At 34.6% G+C, this 24,589-nt stretch overlaps 1 protein-coding gene and 2 long non-coding RNA genes across 4 annotated transcripts in view; 2 read left to right on the top strand and 1 right to left on the bottom strand.

Annotated features, from left to right (window-relative positions):
* Positions 1–3,834: 3,834 nt before the first annotated feature.
* LOC134686959 (uncharacterized) overlaps positions 3,835–24,589 on the bottom strand; it is a 59,786-nt gene continuing 39,031 nt past the window's right edge. For both annotated transcript variants that reach the window (XM_063546844.1, XM_063546843.1), the window contains exons 6-8: positions 20,112–20,259; positions 7,480–7,603; positions 3,835–6,655 (exon numbers count right to left, since the gene is read on the bottom strand). In XM_063546844.1, coding sequence (XP_063402914.1) covers positions 3,997–6,655; positions 7,480–7,603; positions 20,112–20,259 — 2,931 coding nt within the window. In that variant the 3' untranslated portion in view covers positions 3,835–3,996. The remainder of the gene's footprint in view (positions 6,656–7,479; positions 7,604–20,111; positions 20,260–24,589) is intronic.
* On the top strand, positions 11,086–16,546 carry LOC134686961 (uncharacterized). Its single transcript, XR_010101707.1, has 2 exons — positions 11,086–11,935; positions 13,890–16,546. It is a non-coding gene; the product is annotated as an uncharacterized LOC134686961 (long non-coding RNA).
* LOC134686960 (uncharacterized) lies at positions 16,578–19,133 on the top strand. The gene is made up of 3 exons (XR_010101706.1): positions 16,578–17,039; positions 17,553–17,621; positions 18,384–19,133. It is a non-coding gene; the product is annotated as an uncharacterized LOC134686960 (long non-coding RNA).

Here is a 24,589-nt window from a genome sequence, read left to right as displayed (position 1 = left end):
TGGGACCAAAACTCCCAAAATCAATCCCAACCTTCCTTTTATGGTCATAAACCTTGTGTTAAAATTTCATAGTTTTCTATTCACTTTTACTAAAGTTAGAGTGCGAAAACTAAAAGTATTCGGACGACGACGACGACGACGACGACGACGACGACGACGCCGACGACGACGACGACGACGACGACGCCAACGTGATAGCAATATACGACGAAAATTTTTTCAAAATTTGCGGTCGTATAAAAATCTAAGTAAATGTTTGGATTCAGCATATCAAAGAACCCCAAGATTTCAATTTTTTGTTAAAATCAAACTAAATTTTATTTTGGACCCTTTGGACTTTAATGTAGACCAATTTGAAAACAGGACCAAAAATTAAGAATCTACATACACAGTTAGATTTGGCATATCAAAGAACCCCATTTATTCAATTTTTGATGAAATCAAACAAATTTTAATTTTGGACCGCGATTTGGACCAACTTGAAAACTGGGCCATAATCAAGAATCTAAGTATATTTTAAGATTCAGCATATCAAAGAACCCAACCAATTAATTTTTTGTGAAAATCAAACTAAGTTTAATTTTGGACCCTTTGGACCTTAATGTAGACCAATATGAAAACTGGACCAAAAGTTAAGAATCTACATACACAGTTAGATTCGGCATATCAAAGAACCCCGAATATTCAATTTTGATGAAATCAAACAAAGTTTAATTTGGACCCTTTGGGCCCCTTATTCCTTAACTGTTGGGACCAAAACTCCCAAAATCAATACCAACCTTCCTTTTATGGTCATAAACCTTGTGTTTAAATTTCATAGATTGCTATTTACTTATACTAATGTTATGGTGCGAAAACCAGGAAAAATGCTTATTTGGGTCCCTTTTTGGCCCCTAATTCCTAAACTGTTGGGACCTAAACTCCCAAAATCAATACCAACCTTCCTTTTGTGGTCATAAACATTGTGTTTAAATTTCATTGATTTCTATTTACTTAAACTAAAGTTATTGTGCGAAAACCAAGAATAATGCTTATTTGGGCCCTTTTTTGGTCCCTAATTCCTAAACTGTTGAAACCAAAACTTCCAAAATCGGTCCCAACCTTTCTTTTGTGGTCATAAACCTTGTGTCAAAATTTCATAGATTTCTATTAACATAAACTAAAGTTATAGTGCGAAAACCAAGAAATTGCTTATTTGGGCCCTTTTTGGCCCCTTATTCCTAAAATATTGGGACCAAAACTCCCAAAATCAATACCAACCTTCCTTTTGTGATCATAAACCTTGTGTTAAAATTTCATAGATTTCTATTCACTTTTACTAAAGTTAGAGTGCGAAATTTTAAAGTATTCGGACGCCGACGACGACGACGCAGACGACGACGCCAACGTGATAGCAATATACGACGAAAGTTTTTTCAAATTTTGCGGTCGTATAAAAACTATTGATTTAAGTTTTATCATATTTTGATGCTTTTTTTGTGGCAATTTTTAAAATTTTTGATTTTTCTCTGTAATAAGAACAAAATGCATATTATTTGAACCTTTTTGTTGTAAAATGAACCAGGTGCTCCGCAGGGCGCAGCTTTATACGACCCCAGTGGTTGAACCCTGAACAGTTGGGGCAATTCAAGCTTGATTCTGTCTGAATTTGGATTGTAATCAAATTTTTGACATAATATAGGTTTTTGTCACAAAATTAATGTGGTCAAAGATCTTACAAATCTATTGCACAATATTATGCAAAAGAAAATTTCTTCTCGAAACTTTTCAAAATTCGAAATTTGAAAATTTTTGAAAAAAAAGGAAGCACTTCAAAAAATGGTTGACAAAAAAATCCCCCCACCCCCAACTTTTTGAAACCCCCTTGGAGCAATAACCCTTACTCAATCCAATGCTTTCTATTGTAGTATTGAACCTTGTATTACAATTTCAGAGAGATCCATCCACTGAAACACTAGTTATTGTCATGATTGTTTGGAAACTAGAAATATGCTTCATTTTGGCCCTTTTTTCCTACATATTTTGGGCAATTAACCCAAAACTTAATCCCAGCCTCCCCTTTGTTATATGGTACATTGTGGTACAACTTCAGATAGATCCATACAATAACACATAAGTTATTGTCTTGAAACTAGAAAAATGCTTGTTTTTATCCCTTTTTGGCCCTTAAATCCTCAACTTTGGCCCCATAATCCCTAAAATGAATCCAAACCTTCTACTTGTGGTTTTAAACATTGCGGTATGATTTCAGAGCAATTGAAATACTTCTACACACGTTATTATCCTGAAACTAAAAAATGCTTGTTTTATGCCCCTTTAGGGCCCCTTATTCTAATCAGTTGGGACCATCATCCCCAAAATCAATCCCAACCTTCCTTTTGTGGTATTAAACCTTCTGAAAAAAATTCATGAAGATCTATTCACTTAACTAAAGTTATTATCCGAAAACGAATGTGTCTTCGGACGACGCAGATGACAACATCATACCATTATACGATCCCAAAATTTTTGTGGGGTCGTATAAAAATTACATATTTAAGAAATTTGAAAAGAAAATGATGATATGAGATGTACATGTTTCTGGTAAAATAATTTCTTGTACTCGTCACCCATTTTCTCAAAATTTTGGCTAAAATCTCTTGACTTGATTGGTAATAAAAGATATAAAAGGTACCAGGATACTACATTAATACGCCAGACGCGGGTTTCGTCTACACAAGACTCATCAGCGACACTCAGATCAAAATAGTTAAAAAGCCAAAAAAGTACAAAGTTGACAACATTGAGGACCCAAAATTTAGTATTGATTATTAGATTCATCTGAAAATTGCAGGGCTAATATATAACTCCACGTAACAAAAACTTTAAAAGTGTGTCAGATTAATCTAAATGCTTTGGTTTTTGAGATTAAGCCATTTTACTCCTATATTTTTAGCCATGGTGGCCATGTTTTTTTGACAAAAATAGAAAATAAAACGCACTTTTTTTTCTAGATACCCTAAAAAGTAAAATCACAAAAATACTGAACTCAGAGGAAAATCAATTTGGAAAGTCCATAATCACATGGCAAAATCAAAAAACAAAACGCATCAAAAACGAATGGACAAGAACTGTCATATTCCTGACTTGGTAAGGGTCATCCAACTTAAGTTTGGTTTGAATGTGCACAGTGTACAGCAGTTTCAGATGAGAAGATGTTTGTAATGATTTAGACAGATGACGAAGGTAACGCCAAGTGATGGCAAAAGCTCGCAGTTCCTTAGGAACGGTGAGCTAAAAATTGAAAGATACTTGACAAGAATGTGTCCATAGTACACGTATGCCCCACTGGCACTATCATTTTTTTACATGTTTAGTGTACTGTGAAATTGGAGTCAATACTTTAATTTGGCATTAAAATTAGAAAGATCATATCATAGGGAACATATGTACTAAGTTTCAAGTTGATGGACTTTCAACAACTTCATCAAAAACTACCTTGACCAAAAACTTTAACCAAAACTTTAACCTAAGCTTCGCACTATCTTTTTCTTTGTTCAGTTAACCGTTTGGCATTAAAATTAGAAAGATCATATCATGGGTAACATGTGTACTAAGTTTCAAGTTGTAGGACTAACTTCATCAACAACTACCTTGACCAAAATTTAACCTGAAGCGGGACGAATGGACACGTGAACGAACGAACAAACAGACGAAGGAATAAACGGAGGCACAGACCAGAAAACATAATGCCCCTCTACTATCGTAAGTTGGGCATAAAAACTGTAGACAGGGCAAAGTTCTTTCTCAAGAGAGGTTAGAAATGAGGGCATGTGTCTAAGATAAATATTTCCGTTTATTGTCTACATTTTTATTGGAGTAAACAAAAATAAATTAATCAATTAGGAAAGACAGTTTAACAAACATTATAAAATAAATAAATTCAACAACACTTTAAAAAAAACAGTAATCAAAACTAAAAGAGATCATGTTAACATAATGATCTCATGTCTACCCTCATGACACTTGTACAATTTCACGACTACCATGAAGAGAATTCTGGCTGCTACTTCCACTGCTATCACTACGATATGTGTCAGATGATGTACTACACCCCTCCTTGTTTCCTACAATACACTCTGATCTATTGAAAGATGAGCAATGAACGGGAGATTTTTGTTCCTCAGTTTGTAACATGTCATCAAGGCTACAAGCTTTTCTATTTGATTCATATACTTTCGTTTGCAACACTGCACTTCCCATTGCTGCAGAGATTTGTTTGTATATTTCTTTTTCACTAAAGTGTCCTGAGCAGAAGCCCTTATCTGACTGTTTTGAACGTTTATTATTTTTAAGTATATATGTGGTTGAGGTATCATCTTGTGATGTAGAGTTTAAGCCATCAGAGTCCTGACAATCATCTCCTAAATCAAATGTTGGGTATTTTGAAAATGCAATGCTATTAGGCCTTTCCATTGTATGTTTTATCCTATTTTCATAGGATCTTTTAACAACATGGCTGGAACTGGTTGAAGAAGTACCTGGGGTACTACTTAAGTTAGAAACTGGCGGATAGACTAATATCATATCTGGCCTTTCTGCATGTATAATACAACTAGAAGACATATTTTCAGTCCTTGATGAGCTGTACACATTAGAAAAACATGGCACAATGCTAGAGTTGTCTAGTACTTTGGCTGAATTCTGATGTTTATCCATCAATGTTTCTGAAAAATTCAATCCTGCCATAGCTGATGAGGGCGAAATAATTTCTGATGTACATTTCTTTTTGTTAGGGATAATATAATTTTCTATTAATCCTTGTCTGGAATCATTGTTTTGTTTACTAACATTTACACGCTGGTCTTTTTTCTGAATTTGATTGTAGCTTTCAAACATTGAAAATGAACTTAAGTTGGTATTGTTTTCATTTTCTCTGGCTCTTTTCTCCTTACTGGGGTAAGGTTCAATGTTAGCAGATGACATTTTCGATAATGCCAAACTGAACACTGGTTTCTTAGGTCTATTGATTCCTGATTGCACTGTGGTTATAATACATGGTTGTGAAGTAATAAAACCTGTAATGGGTGGAAACGTCTCATTGGAAAATACTGAACTAGTAGAGCATAATGTTGGTGAGTCTTTGATAAGTGTCTGCTTTGAATTGAATGACGTGTTGAATGATGACAAATGATCTTCATTCTGAGATGTGGATGAAGAAGTTATCATGTTTGGAGTGGAGAAGTCTTTAGATATAACAGATTTCAGATTGCAGTTCCTCTCAGATAAAGTATAGTCTGTTATATTTTCCCTTGTTTTAACTACATCTGGCAAACAAGGTGATAATGCAAGACTGAAACACTTAGTTGATACTTTCGTCGTAAAGTTTGATTTACTTGTTTTTCCTGGTATGATATATGAACTTTTCGGAGTTAAATTTGCAGAAGTATCTTCTGATTTCTTCATTTCTGGAAAAATACTTGTTGACAATGAAACAGGTGGACTCCCTGAATGTTGAGTCGATTCCTGAATACTTTGCTGACTATCTGAATGGTAGGGTAATTCCTGGGTTTGACTGGATGAAAGATAAGAAGATTGCGGTAGACAAGACTGATTAAATGGAGGATGGAGTACTTCTTGGTTATGTAACTGATCTGTTGAATGTTGAGGTGATTCATAGGAAAATTGTTGACTAACTGATAGTGAAGATGGTTTGATAGTAGAAGATGCAATCACTGAATCTGAAAATGATGGTTGACTGACTGATAGTTGAGATGGTCTGATAGTAGAAGATTCAATCACTGAATCTAATAAAAATGATGGTTGACTGACTGATAGTTGAGATGGTCTGATAGTAGAAGATTCAATCACTGAATCTAAAAATGATGGTTGACTAGGTGGATTTTGTGTCAATTCCAGGGCAATTGATCTCTTAATTGAAAGTTGACGTGATTCTGTGAAAACTGGACCCCTCTGTAAATGCTGGGGTAATTCTGCTCCCATCAGTCTGTTTAGAGAATGCTGACAAGATCTCTTGGTAAGTGATACAGCAACCTGATGCTGAGGTGATTCCAGTGAACATGGTGTACATACTGAATGTTCCGATGATTCCAGTTTAATGTCTTTGTGTAATATAATATCCATTAATCTTTCTGGGTCTGATGAAACAGAAACTGGTGGTTTGGATATAGTGGATGATTTTGGAGAGCTTGAAAGTAATGTGAAAGATTTTTTTTTAATATCCAAATAATCATTACCCAAAAATTTAGGCTTCTCTAATATACTATAAACTTCACTCTTTGATGAATGACCATGGAAGTTTATTTTCTCTTTATTTCCTTCTGTTTTTGATTTTGACAAATCTTTTGCATTATCCCACATTACATTAATTGGTGTATAATCTGCCCAGGTGTCTCCATCTCGTAATAAGTTTTTGGATAAGCTATCATTAAACTGATTTGAAAATGAATCTTGTAAGGAGCCATATATAAAAGGTTTTGATAAACTTGGAGAAGATGGGCTATTCTGTAAATCCATTGCAATTATATTGGGTTTATTGTCAAGTGACTGTCCAACGTGTTGGTCAATACCATGCTTGACTTGCTTCTCAAATTCAAGTAATTGTCCTAGAAAGTTAAAATTGGGTGATATTGTTGGCCTTTTATCTTTCACATATCTGAAAAATAATCAGGAAAAAAACCAATCATTTAATGCTTAATCAGATGCTGCTTCATGTGACCACTTTCTTCATATTTCAATACTCAACATCAGCAAAATAATCCAATTTCTAAATGAAAACTGGACTTTTCAAGTCATTTAAAATAAAATAAGGTAAATAGTTATCAAAAGTACCAGGATTATAATTTCTTACGCCAGACGCGCGTTTCGTCTACATAAGACTCATCAGTGACGCTCAGATCAAAATAGTGAAAAAGCCAAAACATATACAAAGTTGAAGAGCATAACCAGAACAACAATTATATCTAATGATCTGTAGGGCACAGCGTGAAAAGACTGCAGAGATCAAACCCTGAACAGTTGAGACAATTTTGGAAACTACATTTAAGCTTGCCATGGCTCTGAATTTGGATTATGATTTTATACTTATAGTATCTGAGATATGAACTTAACCAACAAAACTTAACCTTGTTCACTGATCCATGAAATGAGGTCAAGGTCAAGTGAAAACTGTGTGACGTGCATGAGAACACATACCAAATATAGTTATCAATGTATGAAGCATCAAGGTCTCCGACCTTTTAAAATATAAAGCTTTTTTAAGAAGTTAGTTAACCCCAGCCCCAGATCACTTTCCCTAGGTTGAGCTTTCTACAACTTTTCTGCAACAAAAGTTGCAGACTCAACAAAAATGGAAAATATTGAAAAGGTTGTTTCCAAATGCACAGATAAAATCACAAAAGATGACAAAAGAAAGTAAGGAAAGTCCTAATTTATATTTTCAACATGTATCATTATTCCTATGCAAAATAAAACAGTTACCTGTACGCATCATCTGATGACATTTTCAAATGTTTCATGATATATGCAATTGCTAATGTAGGTGAGCGAGATATTCCTGCTAAACAGTGTATCAAAACACAACCATTGGACTCTCGTATCTTATCTGAAATAACAAATACACAATATGTAACATCAAAATACAACCATTGGACAAATACAAAATAATGTAAAACCAGATGCTCCGCAGGGCGTAGCTTTATACGACCGCAGAGGTTGAACCCTGAACAGTTGGGGCAAGTATGGACACAACATTCAAGCTGGATTCCGCTCTAAATTTGGATTGTGATTAAATAGTTGACACAGCATAGGTTTCTGACACAGAATGAATGTATTCAAATGAACTTAAATTTTTTGTTTTCTCTTAGAGCAATTCACTATGCTGTTGAATATTAATCCTCTCAAAAAAATGTTTGAAGAAATTTTCTTTTTATTTATGAAATTTCAAATGAGAAAAATTGAACCCAATTTTTTAATCACATCCCCCTTTCCCTTATTCCAAAACTAATTTCAATTAAAATATTCTAATGGAGTTTGCAACAATTACTACTCATTTAAATACATCATAAAATATTAGATGTAAAAAAACTGCTTGTAATCACTGAATGGTAAAGATTATTTAAATTTATCAGTTGGTAGTAAAAAGTGAATTTACGTAGAATATTGTATGTAACAAAGATTTAAGTTGATTCTGGACAAAGAAAGATAACTCCAATTAAAAAAAATTCTTGCAGATATTTCTTGCTTACTTTACTGGACAAAGAAAGATAACTCTTAATTAAAAAAAAAATTGCTATTTCACAATATTGTGAAATTAGATATTTCTTGCCATTGCACAATACTGTGCAATTGAAAAGACTTGCTATTGCACAATACTTAATATAATAATTTTAGATCCTGATTTGGACCAACTTGAAAACTGGGCCCATAATCAAAAATCTAAGTACATGTTTAGATTCAGCATATCAAAAAGGCACAAGAATTTGATTTTTGTTAAAATCAAACTAAGTTTAATTTTGGACCCTTTGCACTTAAATTTAGACCAATTTTAAAACTGGACCAAAAATTAAGCATCTACATACACAGTTAGATTTGGCATATCAAAGAACCCTAATTATTCAATTTTTATGAAATCAAACAATGTTTAATGTTGGACCTCGATTTGGGCCAACTTGAAAACTGGGCCAATAATCAAAAATCTAAGTACATTTTTAGATTCAGCATATCAAAGAACCCCAAGGTTTCAATTTTTGTTAAAATCAAACTAAGTTTAATTTTGGACCCTTTGGACCTTAATGTAGACCAATTTGAAAACAGGACCAAAAATTAAGAATCTACATACACAGTTAGATTCGGCATATTAAAGAACCCCAATTATTCAATTTTGATGAAATCAAACAAAGTTTAATTTTGGACCCTTTGGGCCCCTTTTTCCTTAACTGTTGGGACCAAAACTCCCAAAATCAATACCGACCTTCCTTTTATAGTCATAAACCTTGTGTTTAAATTTCATAGATTTCTATTTACTTATACTAACGCTATGGTGCGAAAACCAAGAAAAATGCTTATTTGGGTCCCTTTTTGGCCCCTAATTCCTAAACTGTTGGGACCGAAACTCCCAAAATCAATACCAACCTTCCTTTTGTGGTCATAAACATTGTGTTTAAATTTCATTGATTTCTATTTACTTCAACTAAAGTTATTGTGCGAAAACCAAGAATAATGCTTATTTGGGCCCTTTTTTGGCCCCTAATTCCTAAACTGTTGAAACCAAAACTCCCAAAATCAATCCCAACCTTTCTTTTGTGGTCATAAACCTTGTGTCAAAATTTCATAGATTTCTATTAACTTAAACTAAAGTTATAGTGCGAAAACCAAGAAAATGCTTATTTGGGCCCTTTTTGGCCCCTAATTCCTAAAATATTGGGACCAAAACTCCCAAAATCAATACCAGCCTTCCTTTTATGGTCATAAACCTTGTGTTAAAATTTCATAGATTTCTATTCACTTTTACTAAAGTTAGAGTGCGAAAACTAAAAGTATTCGGACGACGACGACGACAATGTGATAGCAATATACGACGAAATTTTTTTCAAAATTTGCGGTCGTATAAAAAATAGATGGGGTATGGTTGCCAATGAGACAACTCTCAACAAGTGATTAAAATGATACCGAAATTAACCATTATAGGGCATTTTTGCTTTTGATACTAACTTTATCACCATTATTATCAATGCTCTTCAACTTCCTACTTTATTAGGCCTTTTTAACTTCTTTGATTCAGACATCACTTATGAGTCCTTTGTGGAAAAAACAGGTTTGGCTTACACAATTTTATTCCTGGTATCTATTATGAGTTTTTTGTTTGGTAAGTCTTTTTCACTCACTTGGCATTTTTTGTCAGAACTAAGTTGATGCATTGCAACAAGATTATGTGTGTTGCATGTAAACAATGTGGAAAAAAATATGTTTAGATGATCATTTCAGCTTGACCATGCATGGTTTAAATGAAGAAGGAGAAAAAAATACCTAATAAAATTGAGAATGAAAATGGGGAATGTGTCAAAGAGACAACAATCTGACCATAGAAGAACAGACAACAGTAGAAGGTCACCAACAAGTCTTCAATACAGCGAGAAATTCCCACACCCAGAGGCGTCCTTCAACTGGCCCCTTAACAAATATATAATCTAGTTCGGTGATAATGAACGCCATACTAAACTCCAAATTGTACACAAGAAACTAGATTAACAAGAGTGCTCATGCTGAAATGTCTCGCCTTCTTTACTAATCATTGATATTATGTTGATTTTCCTAAATAAAAAACTTTATTACAACTGTCACATAAAGTTAAAGTAAAAACTAAACATTGACCAATGAACCATGAAAATGAGGTCAAGGTCAGATGGGACAATACCTAATGCGCCTTGAAATGAGGAACACAAAAGTCATGTATAAACAAAAAATCTCTGTGTAGTGATATTTGACACATTTCTATGATAAACAAATGACTGAGCTGAACCATTAGTGTTAATTTAGAAAATAAGGGAACACAGAATAAATGTGTAAAAACCATGGAGCTATGAAATGTGTTCAGAGTATTAAAATTTCAAAGAACTTATTGTGTTAAAATTGGGATTTTTTACCATGAGAAGCGACATCGCAAAAGGATACTCGGGGTTTGCTAAAAGGAAATTTGATTTATTAAATTATAGTTTATACACAATACAATGTATCTGTTATCAATGATTTCAGCAGGCAGGTATCTAGTCTATTCTTAGGCAATTACATAACATCTATTTTTAGCTTAGTAGGAATAGTGCCCTAGAGGGGGGTTAGAGTATTGTTGATGAATTGAGAGGAAGCATCGTTGTATTTGATGCATTACAATCAGTTATTTTACTGTTTTCGAACCATATTCGAAATTGTTTTATTTTTTATGTTAACGGATATTGACATGGATATACGTTTCTTTGGAATAGTGATTGGATATTGTACATTTGATTGAGTAATTTTTATCACTTCAATATCACTTTCCAAGTGCGTGCTATGGGTACGCGCCCAGGTAACACAGATAATCGTATTATGATCTTTAATATTTCGAACTGGATTAACTCTTCTTGTAGAGTTGAGAACAAGAACATAGATGTCCAGCTCACGCTATGAGATGACTGATTGACCTTATTTCGATATCGAGACATTCGGCCATGACAGCATTTTCAAGTGCGCGATCCCACAATGCAACGCATATATGTAAACAATAACAATAATTGGAATAGAACTACGATTGAGTAGACTAGTGTGTAAACGTTCGTTCAATATTTAATACACATCTTGATTAATAAATAACTGTTTGTCAGCTTTTTCCAAATGTCAGTATCATTACAAGTTTCCCGTACGTTATGCCCGCCAGTTTTATCGCTATGTCGACGGCATTCAATATTCCATAAACACTACGTTTGAACTCATGCTATATCAGTATACACACTAGCTATGTATACACATTCCATTTGCCTTAATGCTTACTTTCTTTGATAAGCAGCCGATAAGCATGTTTCTACCGCCCAGGCTCAGGAGTCAATGATCGTGATACATGAGATATATACGATATGTTATGGTTATTATGCAGAACCTCTGCTTCTGGCGGACTTTGTTTCAACGTAGAATATATAGTTCCAGATTAGTCCTTACATTGTATTAATTCAGCAGTTCTTCAACACTAGCATAAGGACTGAGGGAACGCTTAGATCATACAGAACACTTCGGGTTTACCATATACTAGTATACAGGTTTATCATATACTACTGCAGAGTAGGGTGTGAAGAGCAGCATGGAGATTCGAGGACATGTATACTCAAGCACGTATATGTCTGAACTTCTTAAGGATATGCAACTGAATGTATTGTATTGGTGGAAACTTTGCCTTTGTTAAGTATAAGTAATATTTTTTATTTTAGTGATAAGCAAAACATACATTTGTAATAACAGCAGATACATACATGTATATAATGAGTAATACTATGTATCAATGTCATATTTTAGCACATAGAATCACACGGTATCTTATCTCTATTCAAGATGGTTCCACACCGACAGAGATCTCTTCAGGTTAACATTTCGTACAATATAGTATGAATTTATATTTATATGTACATGTATTATATTTCAGCACATACATGTAGTACAGAAACACACAGTTTTTATCATGTTCATATCGCTATTCTATTTGCTATCTCTATACTAGATTATTTTACACATGCCAGGATCTCCCAAGATGGACATTTCTCAGTATAGTTATGCATACATGTATGTACTTATTTTATATGTATTATATTTCAGCACATAGTACATGTAGCACACAGTATTTATCATGTTTATATCTTTAGTCTAGATTGCTCCACACATGCAGGGATCTCCTCAGGTGTACATTTCATACAGTACAGTTAATTTACATATATTATATTTCAGGTCGTACCTGCTGGATCGCTCCAGGTCATTCATTCTCTTTATGTATATTGTACGTATTGTACTACGCCTGCTGGATCGCCACAGGTCATTCATTCTCTTTATGTATACTGTACTACACCTGATGGATTGCCACAGGTCATTCTATTTATGTATACTGTACTACACCTGCTGGATCGCCACAGATCATTCTATTTATGTATACTGTACTACACCTGCTGGATCGCCACAGGTCATTCTATTTATTTATGGGTATTGTACTACGCCTGCTAGATCGCCACAGGTCATTCTTTCTTATTATGTATATTGTTATACATCTGCTGGATCGCTCCAGGTCATTCATTCTCTTTGTATATTGTACGTATTGTACTACGCCTGCTGGATCGCCACAGGTCATTCATTCTCTTTATGTATACTGTACTACACCTGCTGGATCGCCACAGGTCATTCTATTTATGTATACTGTATTGCACCTGCTGGATCGCCACAGGTCATTTTATCTATTTATGGGTATTGTACTACGCCTGCTAGATCGCCACAGGTCATTCTTTCTTATTATGTATATTGTACTACATCTCCTGGATCGCCACAGGTTATTTTATTTATGTGTATTGTACTACGCTTGCTGGATCGCCACAGGTTTTTTATTTATATATATTGTACTACCCTTGCTGGATCGCCACAGGTTATTTTATTTATGTATATTGTACTACATCTGCTGGATCGCCACAGATTATTTTATTTATGTATATTGTACTACACCTGCTGGATAGCCACAGGTTATTTTATTTATGTGTATTGTACTACGCCTGCTGGATCGCCACAGGTTATTTTATTTATGTGTATTGTATTACGCCTGCTGGATCGCCACAGGTCGTACTACCCCTGCTGGATTGCCACAGGTCATTCATTTTTTTTATTTCTCAGTATAGTAATGCATACATGTATGTATTTATTTTATATGTATTATATTTCAGCAGATAGTACATATAGCACACAGTATTAATCATGTTTATATCTTTAGGCTAGATTGCTCCACACATGCAGGGATCGCTCCAGGTGTACATTTCATACAGTACAGTTATATATATTATATTTCAGGTCGTACCTGCTGGATCGCTCCAGATCATTCATTCTCTTTATGTATATTGTACTACACCTGCTGGATCGCCACAGGTCTTATTGTACCTGCTGCATCGCCACAGATCATTCATTATCTTTATGTATACTGTACTATACGCCTGCTGGATCGCCACAGGTTAATTTATTTATGTGTATTGTACTACGCCTGCTGGATCGCCACAGGTCATATTATCTTTTATTTGTATTAATGTGTTATATTTAACTCAGCTAGTATTTCACTTAGACCCTCTTGTTAAAGGATTACTAAGACTTCCCAGGTTGTTTCTTTTCTTTTATTTTTACAGGAAAATACAGATACAGATACAGATATTAAAACCTTCGTTTTTCGGATGAAGACTTCAGAACTTTATAGCACCGTTATATATGAGACAAACAATACCCTGATGCCTGCCTTCATATATAGTATAATGTGTTAGACAACAGTTCAACTTTTGTTTATTTTAACTATCGTTTTCGGATGCAGAATTCAGAACTATTAAGCACTAGACATGAGGATAGCTATATCTTGATGCAGACTTCAGAACTATATAGCACCGTTTATATAAGGAGGACGATACCTTGATTCATGCATTCATAGTTAATGTGTCAGAACTACAGTCACACTTCTTTAAACATTAAACGCAAGAATTTTAACTACATGTATGTAAGACAGATTTATTTTATCCGTCTGGGTAAGAGAGAAGTGATTATTGTGAGCACTCTTTCAGAACTAGTAGAGGGTTCGTTCTAAAGCACAACAGGAAGGTGTGGTTATTGGAATTATTGTATTGTTAATGTCATTTTTTTTCTTTTTTTACATTTGTATTTGCTACCATTATTATTTCTTGGGGGCTTTCATTCTTTCATTTTATGAACTCATTTCATTTGGCTTTTAATTCCAGGGGAATCATACTCCCCCAATTCAATAATACATCAGATAGGTTAATTCCTGTCGAGGAACAAATTGTATTTTAAGTAGTATTTTTACTACGCTGGGATCGCCCAGGAGCAATTAGGTTCATTCCTGTCGAGGAATGTAGGTTCATTCCTGGGGATCGCCCCAGGAAACACATAGGCTCATTCCTGGGGATCGCCCCAGGAAACACATAGGTTCATTCCTGGGGATCGCCCCAGGAAACACATAGGCTCATTCCTTGGGATCGCCCCAGGAAACACATAGGCTCATTCCTGGGGATCGCCCCAGGAAACACATAGGTTCATTCCTGGAGATCGCCCCAGGAAACACATAGGCTCATTCCTGGGGATCGCCCCAGGAAACACATAGGCTCATTCCTGGGGATCGCCCCAGGAAACACATAGGTTCATTCCTGGGGATCGCCCCAGGAACATTTTTTACTAATCGCATATTTTTATTTTTCTCATATTTTGATAAGTTTTGAATTTATTTTCTCATATTTTGAATAGTTTGAAATGTTTATTTCAATTCTCTTAAGTGAATGAGTAGCCCCCAGAAAGCCAATAATGTATTATATAGTTTGTCATATAATGTAGAAAAATATGTACGGTTATGATACAGTTTATTTTAATATTTAGTTGTAGTTTTAGTATGTTTTGATATTTGAATAATAAAACATATATCTTAAATTGTGTTGTGTATAAAAGGAAATTTGATTTATTAAATTATAGTTTATACACAATACAATGTATCTGTTATCAATGATTTCAGCAGGCAGGTATCTAGTCTATTCTTAGGCAATTACATAACATCTATTTTTAGCTTAGTAGGAATAGTGCCCTAGAGGGGGGTTAGAGTATTGTTGATGAATTGAGAGGAAGCATCGTTGTATTTGATGCATTACAATCAGTTATCCCACCCACCAGCCCCAACTACACCTGTGCATTAACTGGGATTTAGCTTACATGATAGGTATGATATGGATGTATTAAAATATGTAAAAATTTTAAAGGTGTTACTCTAAGTTACAGTCAGACCAATATTGTGTAATTCTGACTGCAAGTTCTTGGTATTTCTGTTTAAGAATATTCAAACAGTTGTTTAGTTTGTTATATTTTCATTAAAGCTAAAGTGTTTTCATGATACATGTATGCATTCCTGCGAAGTTATAATATATCATCTATAAAAATTGAAGTTATAGAAAGAGTGATTTGAAATTGCTATATGACATGTTATATTTTCTTCATATATCTTGTTTGTTAGTTTAAATATATTAATATTGTTCATCTCTTGTTTAGGGGCTACTCATATGGAAATGATATGTGCCTTTCTTTTAATTCCAGGGGAATCATACTCCCCCAATTCAATAATACATCAGATAGGTTAATTCCTGTCGAGGAACAAATTGTATTTTAAGTAGTATTTTTACTACGCTGGGATCGCCCAGGAGCAATTAGGTTCATTCCTGTCGAGGAATGTAGGTTCATTCCTGGGGATCGCCCCAGGAAACACATAGGCTCATTCCTGGGGATCGCCCCAGGAAACACATAGGTTCATTCCTGGGGATCGCCCCAGGAAACACATAGGCTCATTCCTTGGGATCGCCCCAGGAAACACATAGGCTCATTCCTGGGGATCGCCCCAGGAAACACATAGGTTCATTCCTGGAGATCGCCCCAGGAAACACATAGGCTCATTCCTGGGGATCGCCCCAGGAAACACATAGGCTCATTCCTGGGGATCGCCCCAGGAAACACATAGGTTCATTCCTGGGGATCGCCCCAGGAACATTTTTTACTAATCGCATATTTTTATTTTTCTCATATTTTGATAAGTTTTGAATTTATTTTCTCATATTTTGAATAGTTTGAAATGTTTATTTCAATTCTCTTAAGTGAATGAGTAGCCCCCAGAAAGCCAATAATGTATTATATAGTTTGTCATATAATGTAGAAAAATATGTACGGTTATGATACAGTTTATTTTAATATTTAGTTGTAGTTTTAGTATGTTTTGATATTTGAATAATAAAACATATATCTTAAATTGTGTTGTGTATAAATTACGGAAAAATGAATCGCACTTCGTACCCCGAAAATTTAACCACATATGTAAAAATGTCTCAGCTTCGAAACAAGCCATCATACATTTACAAGTTTACGATATGGGCTGAGCAACAGAAGAAAACGTTACCATTACGGCCTATGGAGAAACAATTGCGCATATTGCCCCATCTTGTAAGGAAGGATCCAGAGATATCTTTAGCTAATTTCACCTTGTACACCACAGAAAATTGTTAAAATGATGGTTAGTAGTTTTTTATTTATACCTAGTTATCATAAATGATTTCAGATAAATATTATTGATAAAGAACAGCAAAAATTCAATAAAATTTTCACTTTTAAATGCATTACTTGCACGGGGCTGAACACTTTTTTTAGGCACAATCATAACTTTGTTTACCCCTGAGAGATCCGAAATGAATTGTTTATTCAATTGAAAAAGGCAAGAAAAAACTTACATGTAATACAAATAAATTGTAAGTAAACATGACACAATATAGTCTTTGTTATGCAATTATCACTCTGGTCTACAGGAATAGCTGATAATCAAGGGAGATAACACACTTCACACGAGTAAAGTGCGATACATTATACATGTGCTTTTATCCAATGATTTGACCCTGGTCAGTAGATATCATATGCAAATAAACAGAAAAAACCATGTACAAGTATTAAGAAAATCACGAATTACTTTTGTTAATGCACACGAGCAAAACACAAGATATTGTCATTTCTCAGTGAAAAAGGGGGAGGGTCAAACCTTCTTGAAAACAATATTGCTATTCAACTACATGTATTAAGCTAGTTAGCTACTACTCATTGCTTCTAATATAAACAGTTTAAATGAAGGTGGCTAAGCCACAAGGGAGAAGCATTTTTCTTTCTTTGTGATAAAACTTTCAAGAATTAGATATTTCTCTCTCAATAATACTTATGTATTTAAATTAAATGATAACACAGTTTGAGTTAATTTTTTTGTCTTCTTTCAGTTCCAGACATATCATTACTTTTTAATATGAGATGACAAACTAAAGGTTTTAAAAAGTCCTGAATAACTGGTAAGCATTTTGATTTATTAGGTAAGCTCTAAATTATTTATTTATGGTAATTGTGCAAATGAAATTACAGTCGGTATGTTAGAAATATGCTTATATGAAAACTGTTGCTATGGTCTTGCTATTAAATGAAAAGGCTTGGTTACTGATCTTTTCGACTCAACATTTGGAGTTAAATTTTGCGGCAACTGATTCTCATGTAACACTGCAAACTCTATTTAGCACTATTTTGATCTGTCATTATTTAATGACGCCATAATACGTGTGATGTCACAATGTTTCCTTTAATACCTCATGTGGATTTCTCACTGATAAAGGGTTTTCACTGAAATACATGTAAAAAGCCTTTTTTTCTCAAATAGAATTATGTGAATAGACAAGTTTTGAAAATTTGCACTTCATTGCACTCTAATTACATGATAAGAATGACTTTCCCAGTAGTTTTGAGGGGTTTCCACAGTATAATATACCAGATGTCCACTAGTAAGAATAGTTATTTTGGTGTGTTTTTTTTATGAAATCTACATTTTTGCATAATTTCTCTGTCAAAATGCACCTTAAGACACAAGAAAATGTTATAGAATGCTTTAATAGGGTCTGTGTATTGTAATTTAAGGTTATCATCAGAAGTTTTGTCCTTGTTTTGACTAGTAAAGGTATACGGGAAGAAATTAATTATACATACACGTTGTATTAAAAATAAATGAATATAGCGATAAAAGTGTCATTACCATATAGTGCTGAAAGGACTTTAATTTTTTTCAGAAATGGACAAAAATACAGATTTATTCAGAATGTCATACCGATGAAGATCACCTAAAAATATTTGGAAAAATCAGAACTATGGATTTCAATATGGGACAATACCCCTAATGCACCTTGAAATGAGGAACACAAAAGTCACGTGTAAACAAAAAATCTCTGTGTAGTGATATTTGACACATTTCTATGATAAACAAATGACTGAGCTGAACCATTAGTGTTAATTTGGAAAGTTAGGGAACACAGAATAAATGTGTAAAAACCATGGAGCTATGAAATGTGTTCAGAGTATTAAAATTTCAAAGAACTTATTGTGTTAAAATTGGGATTTTTTACCATGAGAAGGGACATCGCAAAAGGATACTCGGGGTTTGCTAAATTACGGAAAAATGAATCACACTTTGTACCCCGAAAATTTAACCACATATGTAAAAATGTCTCAGCTTCGAAACAAGCCATCATACATATACAAGTTTACGATATGGGCTGAGCAACAGAAGAAAACGTTACCATTACGGCCTATGGAGAAACAATTGCGCATATTGCCCCAGATGAACCATGCCAGGCAGTTAACAATTCTTCCATACAACAAATATAATTGACCTATTGCTTAACAGTTTAAGACGGACCAAAACACATAAACTTAACACTAAGCAATGAACAATAAAAATAAAGTCAATGTCAAATAAAACCTGGGCGACTGACATATAGATCATATAAAATTTCCATATGTACATCAAATATAGTTGACTACTTGCAACAAGTATAAGAAAAAAAGACCAAAACTCAAAAACTTAACTTTGACCACTGAACTATGAAAATGAGGTCTAGGTCAGATGACACCTGCCAGCCAGACATATACACCTAACACTCATTCCATACATTGAGATATGGACTTGACCACCAAACTTAACCTTGTTCACTCATCAATGAAAAGAGGTGGAGGTCAAGTGAAAACTGTCTGACCGGCATGAGAACCTTGCAAGGTACACATATACCAAATATAGTTATCCTATTACTTATAATAAGAGAGAATTTAACATTACCAAAAATCTTAATTTTTTTTTCAAGTAGTCACTGAACCATGAAAATGAGGTCAAGGACATTGGACATGTGACTGACGGAAACTTCATAACATGAGGCATCCATATACAAAGTATGACCATCTAGGTCTTACACCTTCTAAAATATAAAGCTTTCAAGAAGTTAGCTAACGCCGCCCGGCAGATCACTATCATTTTGTCAAGCTTTCTGCGACAAAAGTCGCAGGCTCGACAAAAATAATACAAAACTAACAAAGGCCAGAGGATTTTAACTTGGGACTAACGGCTGTCAAGAGGAGTAATTTCTATAAGAGGCCAGTTGACAATAGAAAAAATTTCCATAGGACAAAGATGATGCCCAGGCTTGCATAAAAGAAAATAAAATATCTATGTGCTCATCTGTTTATAGATCTTGTTGACAGCTAATCTAGAAAAATGCTTATTTGGGCCCCTTATTGGGCCCTTAATTCTCTTAACTGTTCAAACCATAACCCCCAAAATCAATCCCAACTTTTCTTTTGCAGTGATAAACCTTGTGTTTAAATTTCATAGATTTCAAATTACTTATACTAAAGTTATTGTCCAGTATTAACCAAATATCTTCAAATACCGACTACATGATAGCAATATACAACAGCAAATTTTTTTGTGATCGTATGAAAATTGTTTAACTTTAAATTAATATTACCTATAAACTGGAATGCTTCATCAAAGAATGGCAACATTTTTGCACTGTAATTGTCATTTACTGGAATGCGAAAGAAGTGTCCTTCCTGAATAAAAGGTGGCTGCGGACATGTAGTACTCACATTTAAAATATATGATATGTCATTAACCTGAAACATAAATGGCTTTATTTTAAATCCATAACTTGTATCTTATACTGTGGATTCATTTTTAATTGTTGGATTCAAATGTTCAACAAATAAAATATTTTTAATAGGCTTCATATACAGAGATTGGCAAAACCACAAAATCAAATATCCACGAATATGCAAGTTTTCAGCAATCCATGAAAATTGATATCCATGAAAATAAATGAATCCACAGTCATGACAGTAATTTATAAGTATTTCTAAAATTGAACAAGTAACAATTGGTCCTTAACAAAGTCCTATTTGGACCACAATAATCCCATTATTTATTTAACAAAGAGATACACTATCTGGATGCAATTGTACCAAACAGGTCAAGTGACATGTTTCCATTAATAATTGTTAAAAGATGACTAAGATGTTGACCTAATCCTTTGGAGTCTTATAAACCGAATAAACAGCTGCAGCATGAGCGCATGATACGCTCATTGTATTTTTGACGAATAAAGTTCAATAACTTCTTAATGTCATATCAGAAATTTACAAAAATTCCTAATTTTCATGACAACTGCTGAAAGCACTTTTGTGTTATTGTCCGAAAAGTGGAAAATCCCTTTAATGAATAAAACCACATTACTCTGAAACGTTATATATAATATTTAAAAAAAAAAAACCGGAACTAATGTCATAGATAAAAACAATTCACCAAAGTTTCTTGTGAATTGGTGAAAGTGTTTGTGAGTTATTGTCATCTGAAATTTCCTGATTTTTAATACGAGTTAGTTACCACTAGAAATTTTACTTTCTTATATTGGGGCTTAAATTGAAACCTAAATAAACACCCTTTCTTGATTAAGAGACAGACAGAATAAGCCATTTTCAGACAGTTTATGAATTAACTAGATATCATTGAGATGGGAGCCATCTCTGTAGGCCTTGCTGTCAATAACGTGGGGTAAATAAGTTGTATGGATAATCTGATATCAAGCATTATTTGAAGTTATTACATAGTCTCACGTGTGATTTTAATCTAAGATTTTAAGTTAAAACTGATAAATATTCTCAACTTACTTTCATAGTATAATAGTGATATGACTGCATTATGTGAACTCATTGTTGACTACTCTAAGGTGACTTCTGGATATATGGATTGATGTTCGAACAATATGTTTAAAGGTGCTGCCCAATTGATATTTGTCACATATTTTTAGAATAATGCCTTCAATATATTATGACCCACCAAGTATAAAGTATGAAATATTAACGGTTCTCGAGAGGTAGAGCGGACACAATTTGTTAAGAACAACGAACAGATGGACAGACCGACGGACTGACCTTTGACCTAGGATGCATACATTATGACACATTCTCTGGTGTTGGTTAATATATATGTTAAGTTGAAAATGTTTGTCAGGTATAAAGTATGAAATAATAACAGCTGTCCTCTCAAAATATAGTGTGGATCAAATTTGTGATGGGTTGGACTGTGCAATGCGATGGACAGACCAACAGACAGACAGACCTTTGACCTAGGAAGTGGTACATACATCATGACACACCCTCTGGTGTTGGTTAAAATGGATGTCAAATATAATATTTGAAATCATAACGGTTCTCAAGATATAGAGCGGACACAATCTTCACAACAGGACACGGGGTTGTCAACTGAAACCAAAGTTTTTTTTACGTTGACCTTTGACCTAGGAAGTTGTACATACATCGATCATGACACGCCCTCTGGTGGTGGTTAAAATGGATGTCAAGTATAAACTTTGAAATCATAACGGTTATCTAGATATGGAGCGGACACGATCTTCACCACAGGACACCGTGTTGTGAACTGAAACCAGTTTTCGACCTTGACCTTTGACCTAGGAAGTTGTACATACATCATGACACACCCTCCGGTGTTGGTTAAAATGGATGTCAAGTATAATATTTAAAATCATAACAGTTCTCAAGATATAGAGCGGACACAATCTTCACAACAGGACACGGGGTTGTCAACTGAAACCAAAGTTTTTTTGACGTTGACCTTTGACCTAGGAAGTTGTACATACTTCATGACACGCCCTCTGGTGGTGGTTAAAATGGATGTCAAGTATAAACTTTGAAATCATAACGGTTATCTAGATATGGAGCGGACACTATCTTCACCACAGGACACCGTGTTGTGAACTGAAACCAAAGTTTTCGACCTTGACCTTTGACCTAGGAAGTTGTACATACATCATGACACACCCTCCGGTGTTGGTTAAAATGGATGTCAAGTATAATATTTAAAATCATAACAGTTCTCAAGATATAGAGCGGACACAATCTTCACAACAGGACACGGGGTTGTCAACTGAAACCAAAGTTTTTTTGACGTTGACCTTTGACCTAGGAAGTTGTACATACATCATGACACGCCCTCTGGTGGTGGTTAAAATGGATGTCAAGTATAAACTTTGAAATCATAACGGTTATCTAGATATGAAGCGGACACGATCTTCACCACAGGACACAGTGTTGTGAACAAAAACCAAAGTTTTCGACCTTGACCTTTGACCTAGGAAGTTGTACATACATCATGACACACCCTCTGGTGTTGGTTAATAATCATTTAAGTATCAAATATAAAATCATAACGGTTATCTAGATATGGAGCGGACACAATCTTCACCAAAAAACACAGGGTAGTCAACTGAAAACAAAGTTTTTGACCTTGACCTTTGACCTAGGAAGTTGTACATACATCATGACACACCCTCTGGTGTTGGTTAAAATGGATGTCAAGTATAATATTTGAAATCATAACGGTTCTCAAGATATAGAGCGGACACAATCTTCACAACAGGACACGGGGTTGTCAACTGAAACCAAAGTTTTTTTGACGTTGACCTTTGACCTAGGAAGTTGTACATACATTGTGACACGCCCTCTGGTGGTGGTTAATATACATGTAAAGTATAAAGTATGAAATCATAATGGTTCTCCAGATATGGAGCGGACATGAAAGTGTTATGGACGGACAGACAGACGGACCGACAGACTGATCACTATAGGGCGACCCGCCTAAAGGCGGTGCCATAACAAGCATAAGTAACAAATTTTTATATAATTTCAAGAGTACATGTACCTATTGACAAATTCAAGCAGAACAACCATTTACAATTACCCAGTACCTTACCTGAATGGTGTCCTAAGATATGGCATCCCTATAGGAACCACGATACAATGTTAACCAGTAACTTACCTGAATGGTATCCTGAGATATAGCATCCCTATATGAGCCAAGATACAATGTTAACCAGTAGCTTAACTGAATGGTATCCTGAGATATGGCATCCCTATATGAGCCAAGATACAATGTTAACCAGTAACTTACCTGAATGGTGTCCTGAGATTTAGCATTCCTATATGAACCAAGATACAATGTTAACCAGCAACTTAACTGAATGGTATCCTGAGATATAGCATCCCTTTATGAACCAAGATACAATGTTAACCAGTAACTTAACTGAATGGTATCCTGAGATATAGCATCCCTATATGAACCAAGATACAATGTTAACCAGTTACTTAACTGAATGGTATCCTGAGATATAGCATCCCTATATGAGCCAAGATACAATGTTAACCAGTAACTTACCTGAATGGTATCCTGAGATAAAGCATCCCTATATGAACCAAGATACAATGTTAACCAGTAGCTTAACTGAATGGTATCCTGAGATATGGCATCCCTATATGAGCCAAGATACAATGTTAACCAGTAACTTAACTGAATGGTGTCCTGAGATATAGCATCCCTATATGAACCAAGATACAATGTTAACCAGTTACTTAACTGAATGGTGTCCTGAGATATAGCATCCCTATATGAACCAAGATACAATGTTAACCAGTTACTTAACTGAATGGTATCCTGAGATAAAGCATCCCTATATGAGCCAAGATACAATGTTAACCAGTAACTTACCTGAATGGTATCCTGAGATAAAGCATCCCTATATGAACCAAGATACAATGTTAACCAGTAGCTTAACTGAATGGTATCCTGAGATATGTCATCCCTATATGAGCCAAGATACAATGTTAACCAGTAACTTACCTGAATGGTGTCCTGAGATATAGCATCCCTATATAAACCAAGATACAATGTTAACCAGTTACTTAACTGAATGGTGTCCTGAGATATAGCATCCCTATATGAACCAAGATACAATGTTAACCAGCAACTTAACTGAATGGTGTCCTGAGATATAGCATCCCTATATGAACCAAGATACAATGTTAACCAGTTACTTAACTGAATGGTATCCTGAGATATAGCATCCCTATATGAGCCAAGATACAATGTTAACCA

Source organism: Mytilus trossulus, chromosome 10 (genome assembly GCF_036588685.1).
Source record: "Mytilus trossulus isolate FHL-02 chromosome 10, PNRI_Mtr1.1.1.hap1, whole genome shotgun sequence".
NCBI lineage: Eukaryota > Metazoa > Mollusca > Bivalvia > Mytilida > Mytilidae > Mytilus > Mytilus trossulus.
The sequence above is the reverse complement of the archived record's forward strand: the minus strand, read 5'-3'. Positions and strand labels throughout refer to the sequence as shown.